General features: G+C 37.8%; 1 protein-coding gene across 3 annotated transcripts; it reads left to right on the top strand.

Annotated features, from left to right (window-relative positions):
• Positions 1 to 9,943: 9,943 nt before the first annotated feature.
• On the top strand, positions 9,944 to 16,431 carry LOC113712386 (uncharacterized). 3 transcript variants are annotated; one of them, XM_027235803.2, is made up of 7 exons: positions 9,946 to 10,678; positions 12,101 to 12,277; positions 12,524 to 12,649; positions 13,228 to 13,431; positions 14,612 to 14,776; positions 15,527 to 15,972; positions 16,286 to 16,431. In XM_027235803.2, the coding sequence occupies exons 1-6, from the start codon at positions 10,406 to 10,408 to the stop codon at positions 15,923 to 15,925; spliced, it is 1,344 nt and encodes a 447-aa protein (XP_027091604.1). In that variant the 5' UTR covers positions 9,946 to 10,405; the 3' UTR covers positions 15,926 to 15,972; positions 16,286 to 16,431. The 3 variants fall into 3 exon arrangements, with proteins under 3 accessions (XP_027091618.1, XP_027091604.1, XP_027091588.1); XM_027235817.2 differs by lacking the exon at positions 16,286 to 16,431 and having other exon boundaries at positions 9,944 to 10,678; positions 12,112 to 12,277; positions 15,527 to 16,278; XM_027235787.2 differs by lacking the exon at positions 16,286 to 16,431 and having other exon boundaries at positions 9,948 to 10,678; positions 15,527 to 16,278.
• The last annotated feature ends 452 nt before the right edge of the window (positions 16,432 to 16,883 follow it).

Raw genomic sequence — 16,883 nt, 5'->3', positions numbered from 1 at the left:
CTCACCATGAAATTTTTCCTTCATATTTTTCTATTTTTGATTCGATTGAAAAAACAAACAGAAGGATATTTCAACCTTACGTAGACGAAAACGATATCCATTGAAAAACAACAATCAAGCAAATGCAGCAGAGCCGAGTGGCTGGTTGTTAGGCATAATAAAATGAGTTGAACCAATGGCAGAAATGCCGAAAACTCCCGAGTTCATCTCCCACTGGCATACAATGCTAGTCGCTTTTAAATGTGCCTTCTAAGCACAGCGTCCAAAATTAGTTTAGCAAAGTAAAAAGAGTATTCGTGCAAGCACCAGCAAAAGAAGAAGATCTCATCCTTGAAAGAAACAAGTAATCAAATCTGATCAGGAGCTTGTTTTGCAGGAAAAAGTGATTAAAATGCAATAAAACCTGTACTTTGTATTCTGGGACAGCACAATGAAGTAGCCTTTTTAATACTACTAGTCCTACTCAACTCCACTTTGCTTCATCAGAATCTTTAGAGACAACAGTAGTTGGTAGAATATATAACTTTATACAAGAGCACAACCAGTAGTAAAAGCCATTTTTAGGCACCTTATTTAATGGGTTGGGAGGTCAAGAAAAGAAGTGCAAGAAGCCAACCCAAAAAAAAAAAGAAAAGGAGAGAGAGAGAGAGAGAGAGAGAGAGGAGGCTTGGGGGGGGGGGGGACTGAGTCCATGGTGGCCTGCTCTGCAGCTTAGCTAGGGTTAAGGCCGTACTGTTGAAACACATAACGAGGTAGGCTGATAAGAAACCGCCCCGTTAATTGGATGGAGAGGCGGCAGAGAATCATGCTGTTTACCCCACCCGACCTCCACTTTCTCAGAATGCATCATCTTAACCTTACCTACTGTTGCCGTTTGAGTGTTATTTCCCATAAAAAAACTATTGCAGAACAAACACTTGATACATTTTCCCATATGTAGACATTCAGTGGAGACTAAATTAAGGAGTCCAGGAGAGATTCATCACTTCCCAGAAAGTGGCGATATTCAACAAACTCTAATAGGTTCCTACATTAAAATTTAAGATTAGATACAAGTTCCAATGCCAAAACCCATTAGACCAAAAACCGGGTCTTTTTTTCAAGTGGGCACGAAAGTATTTATTCCTGCAAACAACCCACCGGCCTGAAAACTGAATAGTGGAACTAAAAAACCAACAGGTCCAACACCGGGTTTATACTGCTCGCACAAGTACGCTAATATACCTTTGTACTCCAGAGAGCAAAATCTTTTCGACCTCTTACAACCAGTTTTTAGCTGAAATCTTTCACTGGAGAGGAATGAATGAATGCGCTGATAGCTCAAATTAAAAATGGGACAAATGTAGCGCAAGATCAAACTAAAAGGGCTAGCTTGCCAGGACGAGACCAAACAAAGTACTACTACCAAAAACCATTTTTGAACAAACAACAACAACGAAGCAGGACATACCTGAGAAGAAGAAAACACTGAAAGTAACTGGAAATCAGGTATGTACACTGGCTTCTTTAAAGAAAAAAGCTTCATTTACAATATCTGAAATCTCACAACATTAGGCACAATACAAGGAATTTCTCTAAATTGTTTAACTACATTTTGAGGAACTTTCTAGAATTATTGTTATTACCATCGTATTTAGAGTACAGACTGACTGAAATTTGAGGGATCTTGAAGGCCTTAACCCTAGCTTGCAAAATACAATCCAGGTTCCCAAGCAGAACTAGTTTGTGAACTGTAAATTCAGACATACAGAAACTGTTAATGCTATTAGGTATGTCAAATTTCAGATAGAATTCTTGTCATTGAAGCTCCTCTCTCAGCCAAAACTCAAGACACCTGAAAGCGTGTACGTCCACTCAATTTTACACTGCTTACCTTTTGATGATGCCTGAGTATGTAAATATCAAAGTCATGCAGAAATCATGTAAAAAGAAAGGGAAAATTGGATTGTGGCACCAAAAGCTCTCCTGAATTGTCCCTCTGACAAAATTCTATGGCAGCTTAAGTTAGTAAGCCCTTTCAAGTCAAATTAGAAATTTAGATTGTGAGAGCACATTTTGGGTTTTGATCCTCGCCGACTTGAAATACAATGTGAATGTCACAAGAGGATAGTGGATGATGCATCTTCTGAGCATATATATGTTGAAAGCCAAAAAAATCCTACTAAAAAGTCTAGAGAATCATTGTGACATAGAAAGATCTAGTTTGTAAGGAAGTGGGAAATAGTTGAATTGTGCACTCTGGAATTAACTACAACCATACAAATTAAGAGCACCAGTGTGAGTCCAAAAATCATCTGAAGTAGCTATATAGTGAATGATAACATACCTGCAATTTGATCGAATCATTTGCAATGTACTTCCGGCGATGATTGATAGAAGAATAGGAGAATCCTCTTCCAACACAGAATTTCGAATAAAGCTATGGCTAACACAATAGAAGAAATCAATGAAAGGGAGCTCCCTTCAGTCCAAGCACAGAGAAGAGAAGGATGTGGTTTACCTCCCGCATCATTCACACATTCACAGTAGCACAATCCCATGATCCTTTCTATTGTGTTTGAATGAATGAGTCGGCAGCTAATTCAATCCCTCCGCCCACCCATGAGTGGACTGAAGAGAGCTCCCTCATATAATTTTTGGCAATGCAGCCAGCAATCACAACGGCCAAAGGCTGTTGGGAACAAGGATAACTCCAATAGCAAAAATCCCAGCATACAAGTCATCAATATAGATTATCACACAATAGCTGCTTTTGATGCACTAGATAATGTTATTACCATGAACTCAAGGAAATGATAGCTTAACTATCAAGGTAGAATTATGCTCTAGCCAAACGGCAGATTTTGTGGTCCTCTAATCTAGCTCCCGGTTGTCACAGTCTTTATAACTTTTACAAGTATTTTCTGTAACTTTAACTTGATGGAAGAACGACTCTCTATGTGTTTCTTAGTGCCCACTATAATCTAAAGCACAATCTGGTTTCTTTGCTTCCCCCTTCCCCCTTCCCCCTCTTATACGCTAATGATTCTTACCTCTGGGGCAGGAGAAATTGGCATTGGATAGCCAATGGACTATGATCGTGTTAAATGCTTGATAATTGGATTTTAGCATTAATATCACTGATACAGATTCTTTACGGGTAACGGCCTTGGAAACTAATGATCTCATTAGACATGGTAGGATCATAGACAACAAGTAAGCTATCTGAAAGAGAAGACTTTACTGAAGAAACTGAAAAATATAGAAATGGCATAATCAAAATGCATTCTCTTCTTCTGAAATAGGAATTAGATAAGAAATTCAAGGGCAGGCAGTCTAGATCTATTTAGTGCCAGATGAAGGGCATTAAGCAGTTACTAGTAGTACCTTTTAACGTTGATTGCTTCGTAGGAGAGACGGCAAACAACTTAAAATCAAATTAGTAAATCTAAATCAGACTTTTCTTTTTTAATTTATAATAAAATTATTGCTGATCTAAGAGTATAGACATTGCATTCTCCAAGATGGATGCATCATCTGCAGTAAACCCCAACCCTAGACTCAGGAAGACCATATATGTATACATCCTCTAACCAGTGAGTGAGCACAGAATGTCAAGGGAAGAGGTCAAGCGAGAGAGAATAAAAACAATATAAAGAGATAACTAAAATGACCACATGCAGAAAAGATGGGCATAAGACCAAAAAACGATATAGTTAGACATCAAACTCACGTAGATCATGCAGAGAAAGACATATTTTCTGTAAACAGGAGATGTGCCCCCTCGCACCTGAGACTAAGAGTGAAAAAGGAAAAAAGGAAGGTAGAGAAGTACATTATCTAGAAACAAATCGGCAAATCTGCCCAGATTTTGGAACACTAGGAAGGAGAAATTCCCTTATAACCAAATCAAGAAAAAAGTAGAAAGTGAGCTGACTTATATGGTTTCACATGATCAATGACCTAAGATGCACAAAACATTAATAAACATACCTTCTTGAAGGCGAGTTAGAGCCCACTGCTGAATGCATCAACCCCATTTTCAAACCCTATTCATGCAAGTTGCATCTTGAAAGAGAAACAAGTTATAGAACTCTGGGAACAAGAAGGGAAAAAGAGAAGAAAAGCAAAAACGAAGGGAAGTTTACTAGTACTATTTTGAAAGGTGGGAAAGTAAAAATTGGAAAGAGCAGAGATCACGGAAGACGAGCTCCGTTAGAGAGGAAGGGATGTGTCGCTCTCCTCATGAGAGTCAGAGAAAAGGAGTGAGTGATAGAGCAAGATAGAAGATCTCAGCAAATCTGGCAAAAAGAGCAGAAATAAAGAGGTGGGGTGTTTGCTACTACTGCTACCATTGCCCTTTTCCTTTATTTTCTCAGGAGATTTTCAAGTGGGCTGAGGTGTTTTGTAGTAATCAATGGCAAATACATATACAGATACGGCATGAAAGATGATCTTAACTCAAGGGATGGCTCGTATTTATACAGATGTGGATAAAGTGCTGTGCCTCTCTACGTGCTCCCCTCTCCATGGTCTACTTTTATAGGAAATGAAAAGAACATTTGGTGGGGTTTTCTTTGACCATTACTCTTTTCAAGTCTTACAACAGTCTCTCTCTCTCTCTCTCGCGTCAGTGCTTTCATAGACGATATCTATCTGGACTACTCTTTTCCTTGCCCTCCCTCATCCCAACAATTCAGAAGTATAATAGGGTTTGTCCTGTGTTTTGAACCTGGGGTCAGGAGAAGGCGACAGGTCATAGCTCAAATTACATAAATGTCCAGCTTTCTTTTCACATTGATTGCTTTGGTAAATCTCCAAGCCCCCACTGAATTCGGCATGTACCGAAAACCCAAGAATTCCAACTTCCAGTTTAATGAAAAATAAGTACTGGCGCACAACTAGCAATTTTTACTTGGTGCATTAGTCTTTTCGTCTGTTTCACGTATTGCAAGAGATTCCTATGCCATATTCGCTCCTAGACCTCACTGGCTAAACTAAAACGCAGAAGATTGTCTTTTATTTTCTTTTTGCTTTTTTTTTTTTCAGGAATAGTTAAATTGAGGTTCAAATGCCAACGGTGATAAGTGATAGGAGTGACGAAACAAAACGACTCATTAAACGGCAAAAACAGTAAAGTTGCATATAATGCTTTAGAATATTAAGGGCTAAAATTGATGTAACTAATGAAAACAGCTTGTCTTCATTGACGATATTAACGTAAGCATACAATTTAATCAAATCCACACAAGAAAATAGCGTGAGGAAAATGACATTAATTATCAATTTGCAGAGATAAGCTGGTTCTTTAAAATGAATTTGACTTGTCTGCTGATAGCTAGGTGTTGACTCTAGTAACACTAGTGAGTGTATTTGGATTGTAAATTTATTTTAAATAATATTTCACTTGTATCGTAAACACATTTTCACTTGAATCAAATACACATAAGCTAGTAGAGTACGTTTCTGTCTTCTGTTCTAGGTGATGGGTATGTTCTGCTCAATGACAGAATAGCTATGTTCATGATTAGCTTCTAGGTCATGGATAACAAACTAGGTGGATTAAAAATTAGAAAAAAAAACACTCATAGGCCCTAATTACACTAGGTACAACACCCTGGTGGCAACTGGGGTGAGAGCCAATGAAACTGTGGTCTAATAATGAGAATAGCTACAGTTGAGGCTCACTCTTTAATGGGTGTCCGAGTCCGACTGATTAGAGAGAGATTGCAAATGACTGAAAATAGGGGCTGCTCTCATCATGTCCATAAGTATTTTACTGATAAATTGCGCAGCAGTTTCATTCTGTACTTCCTTATATTGTAGTGTAATTCCGCCTCTTTCACAGTTTCATTCACTAGTTTAGTGGAAAGCTATTGCTCGGTGCCAACTGCCAAAATGAAAATAAATAACAACTGAGGCTCCACAAACAAGTTTTGGGTTCCAATTGGGAGTTGTTTATAGTACTGTATTAATGTAAATTTGTAATAGACTTTTCTCTATTCTTTGTGGCCATTTACGGGTCAATTCTTGTGCTTGTGATCTCGTCATTTTCCAATAAAATTTATTGGTGGTGAGAAATTAAAGGCCCTTGTTTCACATCCACAACTACTTCTGCTTGTAAAGTATATGAATCTCACCGATTTGTGAGATGGTTCATAGATGGACTGAGTCCATATCAGAGATATATGACTGCTTTTTTCCTCCACTCACATGGAAGGTATACAGCCCCAAACAATGCTGTTGTTGTCACTGAGAAACTCCAATGGTACAGAACTACAATAACTGGCTTGTCTGCATTTTCCTTAGCAATTAGATGGTTGAAGGAAACACATTCATTTGACTCATTAAATTGATTAGGAAAAAAATTAAAATCAGTGAAAAATTTGTTGTCATTCTCTTCAGGTACTATCCTGCAGAATATACTTCTATATGTATCTATCTGTATTAATTAATATTCAAGTTCATTGAACATAGCTAGTTCAAATTGGATTAGACAGCGTAAAATGAGCATGGGTTTTGTCGGAACCATAAGAAGACAAGCGTGGATAAACATGGATAGAGGGTATTTTGGATCAAATCATATGGCTACACATCACGGAGTTACAGAGAAAACCAACATTTTATGTTACAGAGAAAACCAACACATCACGGTGTTACAGAGAAAACTTTCGACCAACATTTTATGGCTAACCTCATATTCTTCATTATCCTTTCCCCTCTCTGACTCCCAAGTGGCTTGCATGCACCAAGATTTATGCTCATTTCTATTTTGGAAGTTTTTCTCGAGCATATTTGATTTGATTGCAACAACTCCGAGCCGATGGATACATGTACAGATATCAACACAGCCCTGTAAATAGTAACATCTCAGCTTAGTTTTTTTTTTTTTTCTTTTCATCTAAGGCTTAGTTTATCATTCCTGATGACCTATACAGCCTTTCATGCTACCACCGTAGGGATTTCTCCATGTTGGTTTGTCTGGGAATATTAGACCATCTCCGCAGCCAATCCAGCATTTACAAATCCCTATCGAGATTGCATATTATTGCTATGTGATTCATGAATCTGGCAATCGCTGGAAAAAAAAAGTGTAGGAGATAATAACACTGTGATCTATTTTGCAACGTGATGTACATGAAATAAAAGAGTGGATAAAAATATATAAAAAAACAAGTTTATAATGCAAGCAAAAAAAAATTTACATATAAGTTCATACCCAAACAATAAAATATTTTTGTAATTTTTCTATTATGGTCACTCAAACCAATCAAAAAACTTTCTTTTCATTTTTTTTTTATTGAAATCAATACACAACTGATATATTGCAAGAGAGTACGATTACAATTGCATGGGGTAAAGATATATAAGGATGGCATAAAGTTCATAAATTACATATGACTAATCTTTTCTATACTAACAATGTATATCACTGTTAACGTTGCATGAATGACAATTATGCAGAATTTGAATTTAAAATTCAATTTTTGCACATATATATCATGGATTTAATAGTAATATTGTATATAAGATTTACTTAATTACGTATTGCAATTATTGTGGTCCAGTTAGGCGAAAGCAAATCTCACGACCAATTTTGTGGGGTTAATTAGTCCATTTGTATATAGATATATATATATTTTTTTTATCAATATGCAATATCTATACTACTTTTATTCTTATGCTAACTTATCTAAGAAAGAGCCTAACTGGATCAAGGAGAATCGACACGGACTAAATCAACATTGGAACAGACCAGTGCATCACACGCCCGTTTAAATTTAGAGAAATCAAATATTAGTGACAAGTGATGAAAAGTAAGCAGTGAGCCATTGATCTTCTATAGACACTTGAAATGTTTCTGGAATGGGCAAGGGACAGTGGTTGTAGTACATAGGTATATACTTGAGCTACAAAGAATTAGTTTTTAAGTGCTTAAAGCAGCAATCCAAGTCTTTGTCTAACGACAAGAAGATCTTAAGAGCATCACCGCGAGAAAGGCCTGGCTGTTTGACGCGGATGAGTATCAAATGAAAGAGACGCGATCTACTTTCAAAATAATCCGCGAGTGATAGACGATCAACTGTCAAACGAGATTCGAAATAAGAACCTTAAAACACTTATGGGCACACACCAGAATTCGGTAAAAATAGTTGATTAATAAGGAGGACAGTCTGTAATGGCTGTTACGTGTTTTTGCCATAGTTTGAAGTCCTGATGTTTGTATCACCACACACCAGCTGTGTTGAGGTAACAGTGATTGAATAATATGTCTGTACCACTTGAAATTAATATTAATAGTATGGTAGTCAATTTTCAGCCAGTACTCGTCCGTTGCAATTTGTTTACATTTCCATACTCCCTTTCCCAACGATGGCTTAAAAATTCCATCCTATTAAGGACGATGAAAGAAAGTAATTCATTCCGCAATTTACTATTTTAGACGAGAGTTATTGTTTCCATAATCATGATAATTATATATGTGTTACTGAAATATCAGTGTTGTTCTTGGCTAGGGGTGTAAACAAATTTAGTTGCTGCTGTTCTTGGTTAAGGGTGTAAATGAATCTAATTAAACTGAACATTTTAGTGTTCAAATTTGTTTGATTATTCTAACGAGTTTGAAATTTTGTTCAAGTTTGGCATTTTTATTTGCCAAACTGATCTGGATCGAACTGTTTTCGACCGTTATTGGAGAATCAAGTTCGAACGAACTCTTATCAATTTAAATTTAATTCGAGTATCAAGTAACTTGGTTGCATCTTTCAGCCGTATTCTTAGTTAAACCAAAATTAATATGTGTATAAGCTTCTATTAAGCAAAATAAACCAAAATTGAGTTGCATATGGACCAAGTGGGAATCGCAATAGAATTCTAAAAGAAGGCCTGCTTAAAAGAAGGCGTGGACCACGCAAAACCCATAAAATCATTGCCCCAGATCGCAATCCAACAAATGGCCCACATGTCTGACAATGGAGGCCCAAGATCTTCAAGAAACTCCGCCGAAACTTTTGACAGAGCACAAAATCACAAAATTGCATGCTTTGCTCTCGCTCATGTTTTGGAGTAATTTTATTCTGGTCCTTTTGCAACATGTTCCAATGTGATTCCTTGGCTCTCCAATTTGACGCTTTTTTTTTTTTTTTTTTGGGGTCAAAACCCTATTTCTCTCAATAACTGGCAAATTTGTTATATCATCATCTGCCTACTTTCCCCCCATCCTTACCCTTTGGTCAAAATATCATTTCTATTAATTGTGAATATAAACTTTGCATCAAATCAAGGCTTAATTTTAGAAGCTTGTCCTAACTACTGTGTAATCCATAGTGGGAAGCCATGTTTGTTTGGATACCTCAATTATTTCAAATAATATTTCGCTTGCATCATAGACACATTTTCCAACCCACCTTTTTATATTTCCAACCACCTTTTTATCTCACATACATCACATCATAAAAAGTGCTACAGTAATTATTCCAAATAATATTTCAAATAATACACTATCCAAACACTCCCGCAGCGCGCTTCCATAGAACATCATCGTGTTTTAAGTTTATTGCAAATGTAGCAATGCTAGTTTCTATTCAACTTTCTTCCTCAATACAGAAGTGAAAACAACAATTCCATATTAATCCAAAGAAAGCAAGAGATGAAATGAACGAAAATTAAAATCTACAGAACAAGAGATAATTAAACGTTGAATAGAACTCATTACAGATTAATGCATTAAGCGTTCAAGTAAACGTTGAATGGGATTTTGTGTTAATAATCTGGCTCCATATGTACAAAGCATCGTAAAGATAAATACATTGAAGTATAAAAAGTTTGGCTCAATAGAAGTTTGATTCAAATAGACTAGAAAAATCAAATCGAGTTTCATGCAATAATGTCCAACTTGATTCGACTCCTTTAAACTTAAATTCCTTCTAAGAATATGGGTTGAAACTCAAAATAGAAGTGGGCAGATAAATGGTACCTGCAACAAAAGAGACTCCGTTGAGATTAGTATTAAAATTAGCGGACGCAAAGTTAATTTTTGCCACCCCGCAAAAAAAAAGAAAAAGAAAAGAAAAAGTGGGGAATGGGAGAAGCATGCCCATTTCATAATTGAAGGAATCGGATCTGGGCTGGTGCGGAATCAGCCGATGCCGAGGTTCAGTTAAACAATACAGCAGGTGGTTTCCCCTTGGCGCTTTTTTCTCTTTCTCTATCTCTCCTTTTTTTTTTTTTTTCGGCCCCCTTTTTGTCCCAGCCAAAAGAGGAAGAAGCAAACAAGGCGAGGTTGTTAGGTACTTTTAAAGAGGGAAAAGGATGTCGAATTCCATTTCTCTCCCGGCATTCAATTCCGATTGACTAGAAAAGTTTAGCTGGATCAAGGATTAGCGTTGGCGGTTCTGGAGTTCTGAGGAGAAGTCCAAAATAATTGATGGCGTATAGGAGGAGGCAGCAATTAGGTAAGGCTTCCACTTTCAAAGAAGAAATTGGGAGTCCGTATAATCCAGCGCCTCCTCCTCCGCTGCAGCTACCGGACGATGTTGACGGCGACGGCGGCACTTCATCGCCTTCCGCATCCTCTCTCGCTGCTAAAGCAATCAGAGCCTCTTCTGCTCATCGCGACTCGTCTCTCTCGTCCGCCTTCTCCTCTCCTCGCGACTCCAATCCCCTTCGATCCTCGTCTTCTTCCTCTTCCTCGCCCAAGGTTCCAGCTTTTCCAATTATCTTATCCTTTATATATTTAAGTACTTATATGCTCTATTGACTTGATTTCAGCATAGCTGTTTTCAGATTTGAAGTTGTTTTTTCCTGACCTTTTGTAGATTTCCGTCGAATTGAGCTGTCACAGTTGAATAGGAATGGGTTTTGTTTTAGAAAAGTTTGACAATTTGGAACTCTTTCTTAGAAATGTTGGACTTGAATCAGAAATATGTTGTCATAGCTGAATAGGAATGGGTTCTTTAAGAAAAGGTTAAAAAGGTGACAATTTGGAACCATTTCTTAGAAATGCTGTACTTGAATCAGAAATATGTTTATAAAGTGCAACTTGGTTCCTTTCCTACTAGCACATAAGTGTGGATTCTTGTGATGTGACAGGAGTAAGCATATTGGCTGGGTTGTAATAATCTCGTTTCTTAAATGTGTAAAAGGAGATGCAACTGCAACGGGTACATTTCTGTCTGAAAAGCTTCAGGGGAATTTTATCATTCTAACTTAGAAGAGGGAATGTGAGTGAGTTGTAAGCTGGGGATTATCACCCTCTGGGAAGCCCAAAGGGACTGAGTGATGGTATTTCGTGCATGTGAATTATAAATTAGTCCTCAATTGGATGTTTTAGACATGAAGCAGTAAGAGTGCGTGATGGTCTATCAGATGCGGTTGCAGGCATGATGTCTTATCCATCTCCAAAGTTTGAGCTGCCTTCTTTTAAAGACACTTTATTGGCTGGGGTTGCCTGTTAAAAGTGCAAAGATGAGGGATCAAAGGTGTAATGTTTCCAAACTAAAAGCATTTAAGCAGTTGTGCATCCAACTAAAAAAGAAGTCAATAGCTGAAAAATACATGCATGCCTCTTCCTGGGACATGCCAAATGGACAAGAAGTTAGTTGATGGATTCTTACATTTGTGCTTCTGGAAAAGACCCAATACCAGTATACGAGGTTTTGGAATCATTTGGATCACTTTGTGGATAGGAAATTTCTGTAGTTTAATAAGTGAATTAATATGTTAGTGAATACTTCTGCTTTAAACTTGATGTGTTGCATGATTTTATGCATTGGAACAGTTTGCAGAATATGCGAAGGAGGAGGCTCTTGGGACAACTTATGTTAGTAAATGTATCTCTGGTTTAAACAAGGACATTTATGAGTTTTGGCATTATCATGTGACTCATGAGATTTTCAGGAAGACACTTGCCTTCTGATAATCAGCACAATTGAAACTGAATGAGTTTCATTTTTCCTTTTTTTTTTGGTAGTGCATTATTTTTATTATTTTTTTTAAAGCTTCCTAGCATGTAGGAAGCTTCCTATTATTTCTTTTCCGTAGTGGAGTATTATCTATTTTTTAGCTCTTAATTCCTGTTGTGTGCTTTTTACTCCACTTAATGTTTACTGGTTACATGTAGGGGTTTTCCAGCTATGAGTATACGTCAATGAAAAGCTTGAATGAACCTAAACAAGGATTTTGGGGTGTACTTGCTAGAAAAGCTAAAGCCATTATAGATGATGATAATGCATCCCAACAGCATGAAACACCAGGAAGGACAACACCGCAGATGTCTGGTAGAGCAACTAGAGGCCAGGTGAACTTTAAAAATGATCACTGTGTCTGAACTGGTCAAGAATTTCAAAAGCCATTTACACTCATTTGGGAACAACCCTTATGATTCTCCTTTTATATGGTGTTAACATGTTTTGCCATAATATTCCAAAATTATTCATATGAACTGTCTTTGTATAGCATATCATTTGCTTTTTTCTTTGTAAAGAACCTTTAGGGTAGCCCTTAATGTTCTGTTATTTTATGTTGTCCCTTCACCTGTTTGCAGTATGATGGGACATACTCGTCATATGAAAGCCGTCCGAAGAAAGACAGCCCTACTTTACAAAAGGGACTAGGTGCTCTGGCTTCTTCGCTTAATTACATTGGCGGGACGATTGGAAATGCATTAGAAGTAGGTTTCTCTATTTTTCTGCACAAATGCTTTGGTTTTGAACAATTGTAATTCTTCTGTATGCAGTGTGATTCCTCATGCCAATTCGGGGATGAATTTAATGTTAGAGTTTGGACAATTGTTTATGTAGTTGTATCTCCTTATAAGCAGCATCAGAAGGTTGCCTAAAAGTCTTGACCTGACTATGCTATGATGTTGCATAATATGAGTTGCTTTCAAAGTTTTGCTTCTGTATATTCTTTGATTTTTCTTTAAAAAACTGCTGAAGGTTCCGTATGTGAACATCATTTGAATACTAATATGGCATTTGATGAGGGCTTATGTGCTCGATCCTTCTAAAGTGTAATGTAACAAGTAAGACCTTTTGTTGATCCTTAAAAAAAAAATTGAAGATAAGATGTTTTACTCTGTATAGTTTGATCTAGCACCTCTACAATTTTGAAAAGCCGTGTGCAAATATCTTCCAGGGGACAACTGTTTTGGTAGTCATCCTAGACTTGCACGCAATGTTTGTCTACGTTCTGACATATATGTTCATTCTTTGTCGTGTTCCACAACTAAATCCCCTTCTTTTGCAGGAGGGTCTTGCAGTTGTGGAGAATCGCACTGCAGACATCATTCAAGAAACACGCAAGCTGCAAATTAGGAAAAAAGGAAGTGGTTCTATACCTGAGAACCAGACTTCGAATACTGGTAGTTTTCGGCAACAACCATTGGGCCAGACCCATGTGCAACCCCGGACACATGCAGAATTGGAAATCCAATTGAAAGCATCTCGCGACGTAAGGTGCCAACTCTGTGACGCTGGTTGTATAAGCTCTAATTATTGTGTCAAGGGGGGGGTGTCTATTGTTATTTAGACTTGTTTATTACTTTGAAGTTGTTCCATGTGTCTCTGTCATAGTGCATTTAAAAATTTCATGAATTTATAAAAATAAATCACCATATCTTGTTTAGCAGTTTTTCTGCTCACCTTCCTTTTTGATTGCTTCTTTCATATGCTATAAGTTGATCTTCTGAGAAGATTCTACCATTTGACAGTAGGCTTTTTGGCTCTATTAGCCAAGGTATAATTGTCCCCCCCGCCCCCCACCCTCTTCCCCCCAAAACCTAGTTCAACATCTGTTCTGGTTGGTGTACTTATGTATCTTGATCTTTCTAAAATCAACCACATGAATTTTTTTTGGGGGGTGGGGGAATACTAAAATAATGTGGAAAGGATTAGCAGTTAATTCAACTTTATGTTCTATGATATGGCTTTCCTCTTCTTTATGAGGTATTGTGGAAGCCAAACGGAAAGGTTTTTGCTTGTAAAATTGTAAATGCTTAGATCCCTATTTCCTAGATGATAGTTTCAAAAGTCATGGATGCCATAGATTGATCTAAACTCAATTTTCTTCTATTGCTTGTCTAAACTAGGTTTTGTCACCCTTGACACACTAAAATCTGATATCTAGAAGCAAATTGAGCATTTTCTTGGTTTTTGGTTCTTTATGGCCGGTTTATCCTTTACATTCAGTTTTCTTTCTTGTTTTTCAGTTCCTTTATGGTACTTGTAATTGTTCATTTACTTTCAATTTTCTCATGCCCAATTGGTCCTTGAGCTTTAGAATAATCTGTTTTTCTGCTTGTTTGCCTTGACCTTCCTTATGTTTAATACTGCTAAGACTTGAATAAGAGTAAGAATTTGCTTTAATTATCTCCTTTCTCCATTGATCTTCAGGCTCTTCTGGACATCCCTCAGGATCTTCCTCCTGTTTTGTAACATATTTGTCTTTTTAATGAAGCTTACATGTCCCCCAAAAAATAAAACTAGGAATCTAAACAAGAAAGAAAGGTGATTTGATAATAGCTCATTTATAAAAAAATTCTTGTATATTTAGATGAAATTTTCTAATTTCAATTCTAAGTTGTTGTTAACAGTTGCAAGGTGCATTACATTCTCATTGCGTCAAAACACAGGTTGCAATGGCAATGGCTGCAAAGGCAAAACTTCTTTTACGGGAACTGAAGACTGTCAAAGCAGACCTAGCTTTTGCTAAAGAGCGCTGTGCTCAGCTGGAAGAAGAAAATAGAATTCTCAGAGAAAGTCGTGAAAAAGGAGACAACCCAGAAGATGATGATTTGGTAAACTCTCATGCTGTGTCTCTACACCAGCCCCCTTCCCCCCCCCCCCCCCCCCCCCCCCCCCCCCCCCCCCCCCCCCCAACACCAAGAAAAAAAAAACTAAAGGAAACGTTTGAACTTTCATTTCTATATATTGCATTTTTTTTGCCTCTAAAGTCCAAAAAATAGGGATTTTTTCAGACAAAGTACTATACTTTTGCACATCATACCTTCATTACACATTCATTCTTGGTCTGGCTGCTGGTCTAGTGAGCCTTCCTAGCTGCCTAGAGTGCAGCCTGCCAGTGCTCCATACAGGGGAAATGAAAGCAGAATTCGTTCGGATCCTCCCATATGTTCAATCTTTTTGTTGTGGTTTCCCCAGATATCTTTGTCATTAATGCAACCTGCATTTTACTCATGGGAAGGAGGCAGGCAGAGCATCATGGAGTTAGCAAGTCTTTTGCCTCAGTACATCACATTTAGTTTTTTTTTATGGCAATTAGGTTATCTGATGTCCCAGAAATCAAAGTTCTCTCTCCCCTCCTTCCACCAACATGAAAAGAAAGAAGAATTTAAATGCCACCCTCAAAGTCTTTTGCAGATGTTGTTTGGTTGGTTCCGGGGGAGGAGGAGTTTCCTTTCTATTTATTATGTTAATTAATAGTAATAGTTTTTGCTGCTTCTGTAAACAAAAACAAATAGAAAACATTATTTGAATTGATATTGTTCCAACATTTTATTAGCTCTAATAGTAACATTTGATAACAGATACGGCTTCAACTTGAGACACTTTTAGCTGAGAAAGCTCGCCTGGCTCAAGAGAATTCTGTTTTTGCACGGGAGAACCGTTTTCTGAGGGAGATTGTCGAATACCACCAGCTTACCATGCAGGATGTTGTGTACCTTGATGAAGGGACTGAGGAGGTCACTGAAGTTTACCCTGTTAAGGTGCCTTCGACCTCTAATCTCCTATCGCTTGGAACAACGCCACCTTCATTACCACTGTCTCTGGCATCTCCATTTGCTTCTCATGATGCAACTCCATTAGTGACTCGTGATATTGCGGTGCATCCAGTTCCATCCTCGGAGCCCAAAGACGTCTTCCAATCTGTCACCCCACTTAGTTCCTATATCCCTATGCCAAATGAAGATCTGGGGAGACACTAATTTATTTGCTTGGATGGACTTTGTCTGATTTTTCTCCTTCAACAGAGGTTTGTATCGGCATAATATTAATTGATTCTTTTCCTACTTGCATATTTTTGGGCATTGTATCCCCATTATTGGCAATTGCAGGATTTAGTTGACAGCGTTTTGTGCTTCGTCTGTTGTCAAATATTAGAAAACCTAGGGAAAGGGGTGGGCCTCAAGCTTGTAACTGGTTTTAGAAGTAAGCTTGTAATTGTCTGTATGAAATTTCTCACTCACTCAGTGCGTGTATACCGTGAAGCTGCTGGTGGTTGGTCATTATCCTTGCAATTGGCTTGGCTTATAGTGCTACTATTGATTTTTTATTTGCATTTGCAGTGTGTTGAGTTGATCATTTTGTCTTAAGCAAGCTGTTCATGACCTTACAAGAGAGATTCCCGTTTCCTGCATCTTTGAAATTTTTATATAGCTCCGATCAATGTGGCAGCACGACTTTCAGGGGTTACTGCATCAATTTGAACTTTTGTATTCAGTTGCATGTTTAACTTTCTGTTGCACTGGGATAGTAGTATTCCCCTATTCGGTGTTGTCGTAACGTGTACACGCTGCTACTTCAGCATTATGACCATAAGGGTGGCTTGGCTCTAGAATTTTGCGAAGCTGATGAAGCAGAAGGTTAACAGCTAGACCTAGCATGCGGTTGCTGAGAATTTAGAACCCCGCTAAACAGAAGGCTGCCCATTCTTCTAAGGTGAGGCGCACTCGTGAAAGAACAGCGAAGACTGACGTAGAAAGGAAAAGGCCAAATGCAGAAGGGAAATCTAGCTGCCCATGAAAGATACAGAAGAAATGCTTTATCTGCGAGCAATCAAGAGGTCACGATTAAGCGTCTAACTAAGAGCAGTATTCCATTTTTTTTTCTCCCTTTATATTGTTTAAGGGTATAATCGCAATGTAGTCACATGTTAGATACATG

The sequence above is a fragment of the Coffea arabica genome, chromosome 1e, assembly GCF_036785885.1.
Source record: "Coffea arabica cultivar ET-39 chromosome 1e, Coffea Arabica ET-39 HiFi, whole genome shotgun sequence".
In the NCBI taxonomy this organism is placed as follows: Eukaryota; Viridiplantae; Streptophyta; class Magnoliopsida; order Gentianales; family Rubiaceae; genus Coffea; species Coffea arabica.
The sequence above is the reverse complement of the archived record's forward strand: the minus strand, read 5'-3'. Positions and strand labels throughout refer to the sequence as shown.

Excerpts from the sequence above, each read along its gene's own strand:
- LOC113712386 (XM_027235803.2), top strand. The coding sequence starts at position 10,406 with ATGGCGTATAGGAGGAGGCAGCAATTAGGTAAGGCTTCCACTTTCAAA. Across the intron at positions 12,278-12,523 it reads GTAGAGCAACTAGAGGCCAG|TATGATGGGACATACTCGTC; the intron begins GTGAACTTTAAA and ends ACCTGTTTGCAG. Across the intron at positions 12,650-13,227 it reads CGATTGGAAATGCATTAGAA|GAGGGTCTTGCAGTTGTGGA; the intron begins GTAGGTTTCTCT and ends CTTCTTTTGCAG.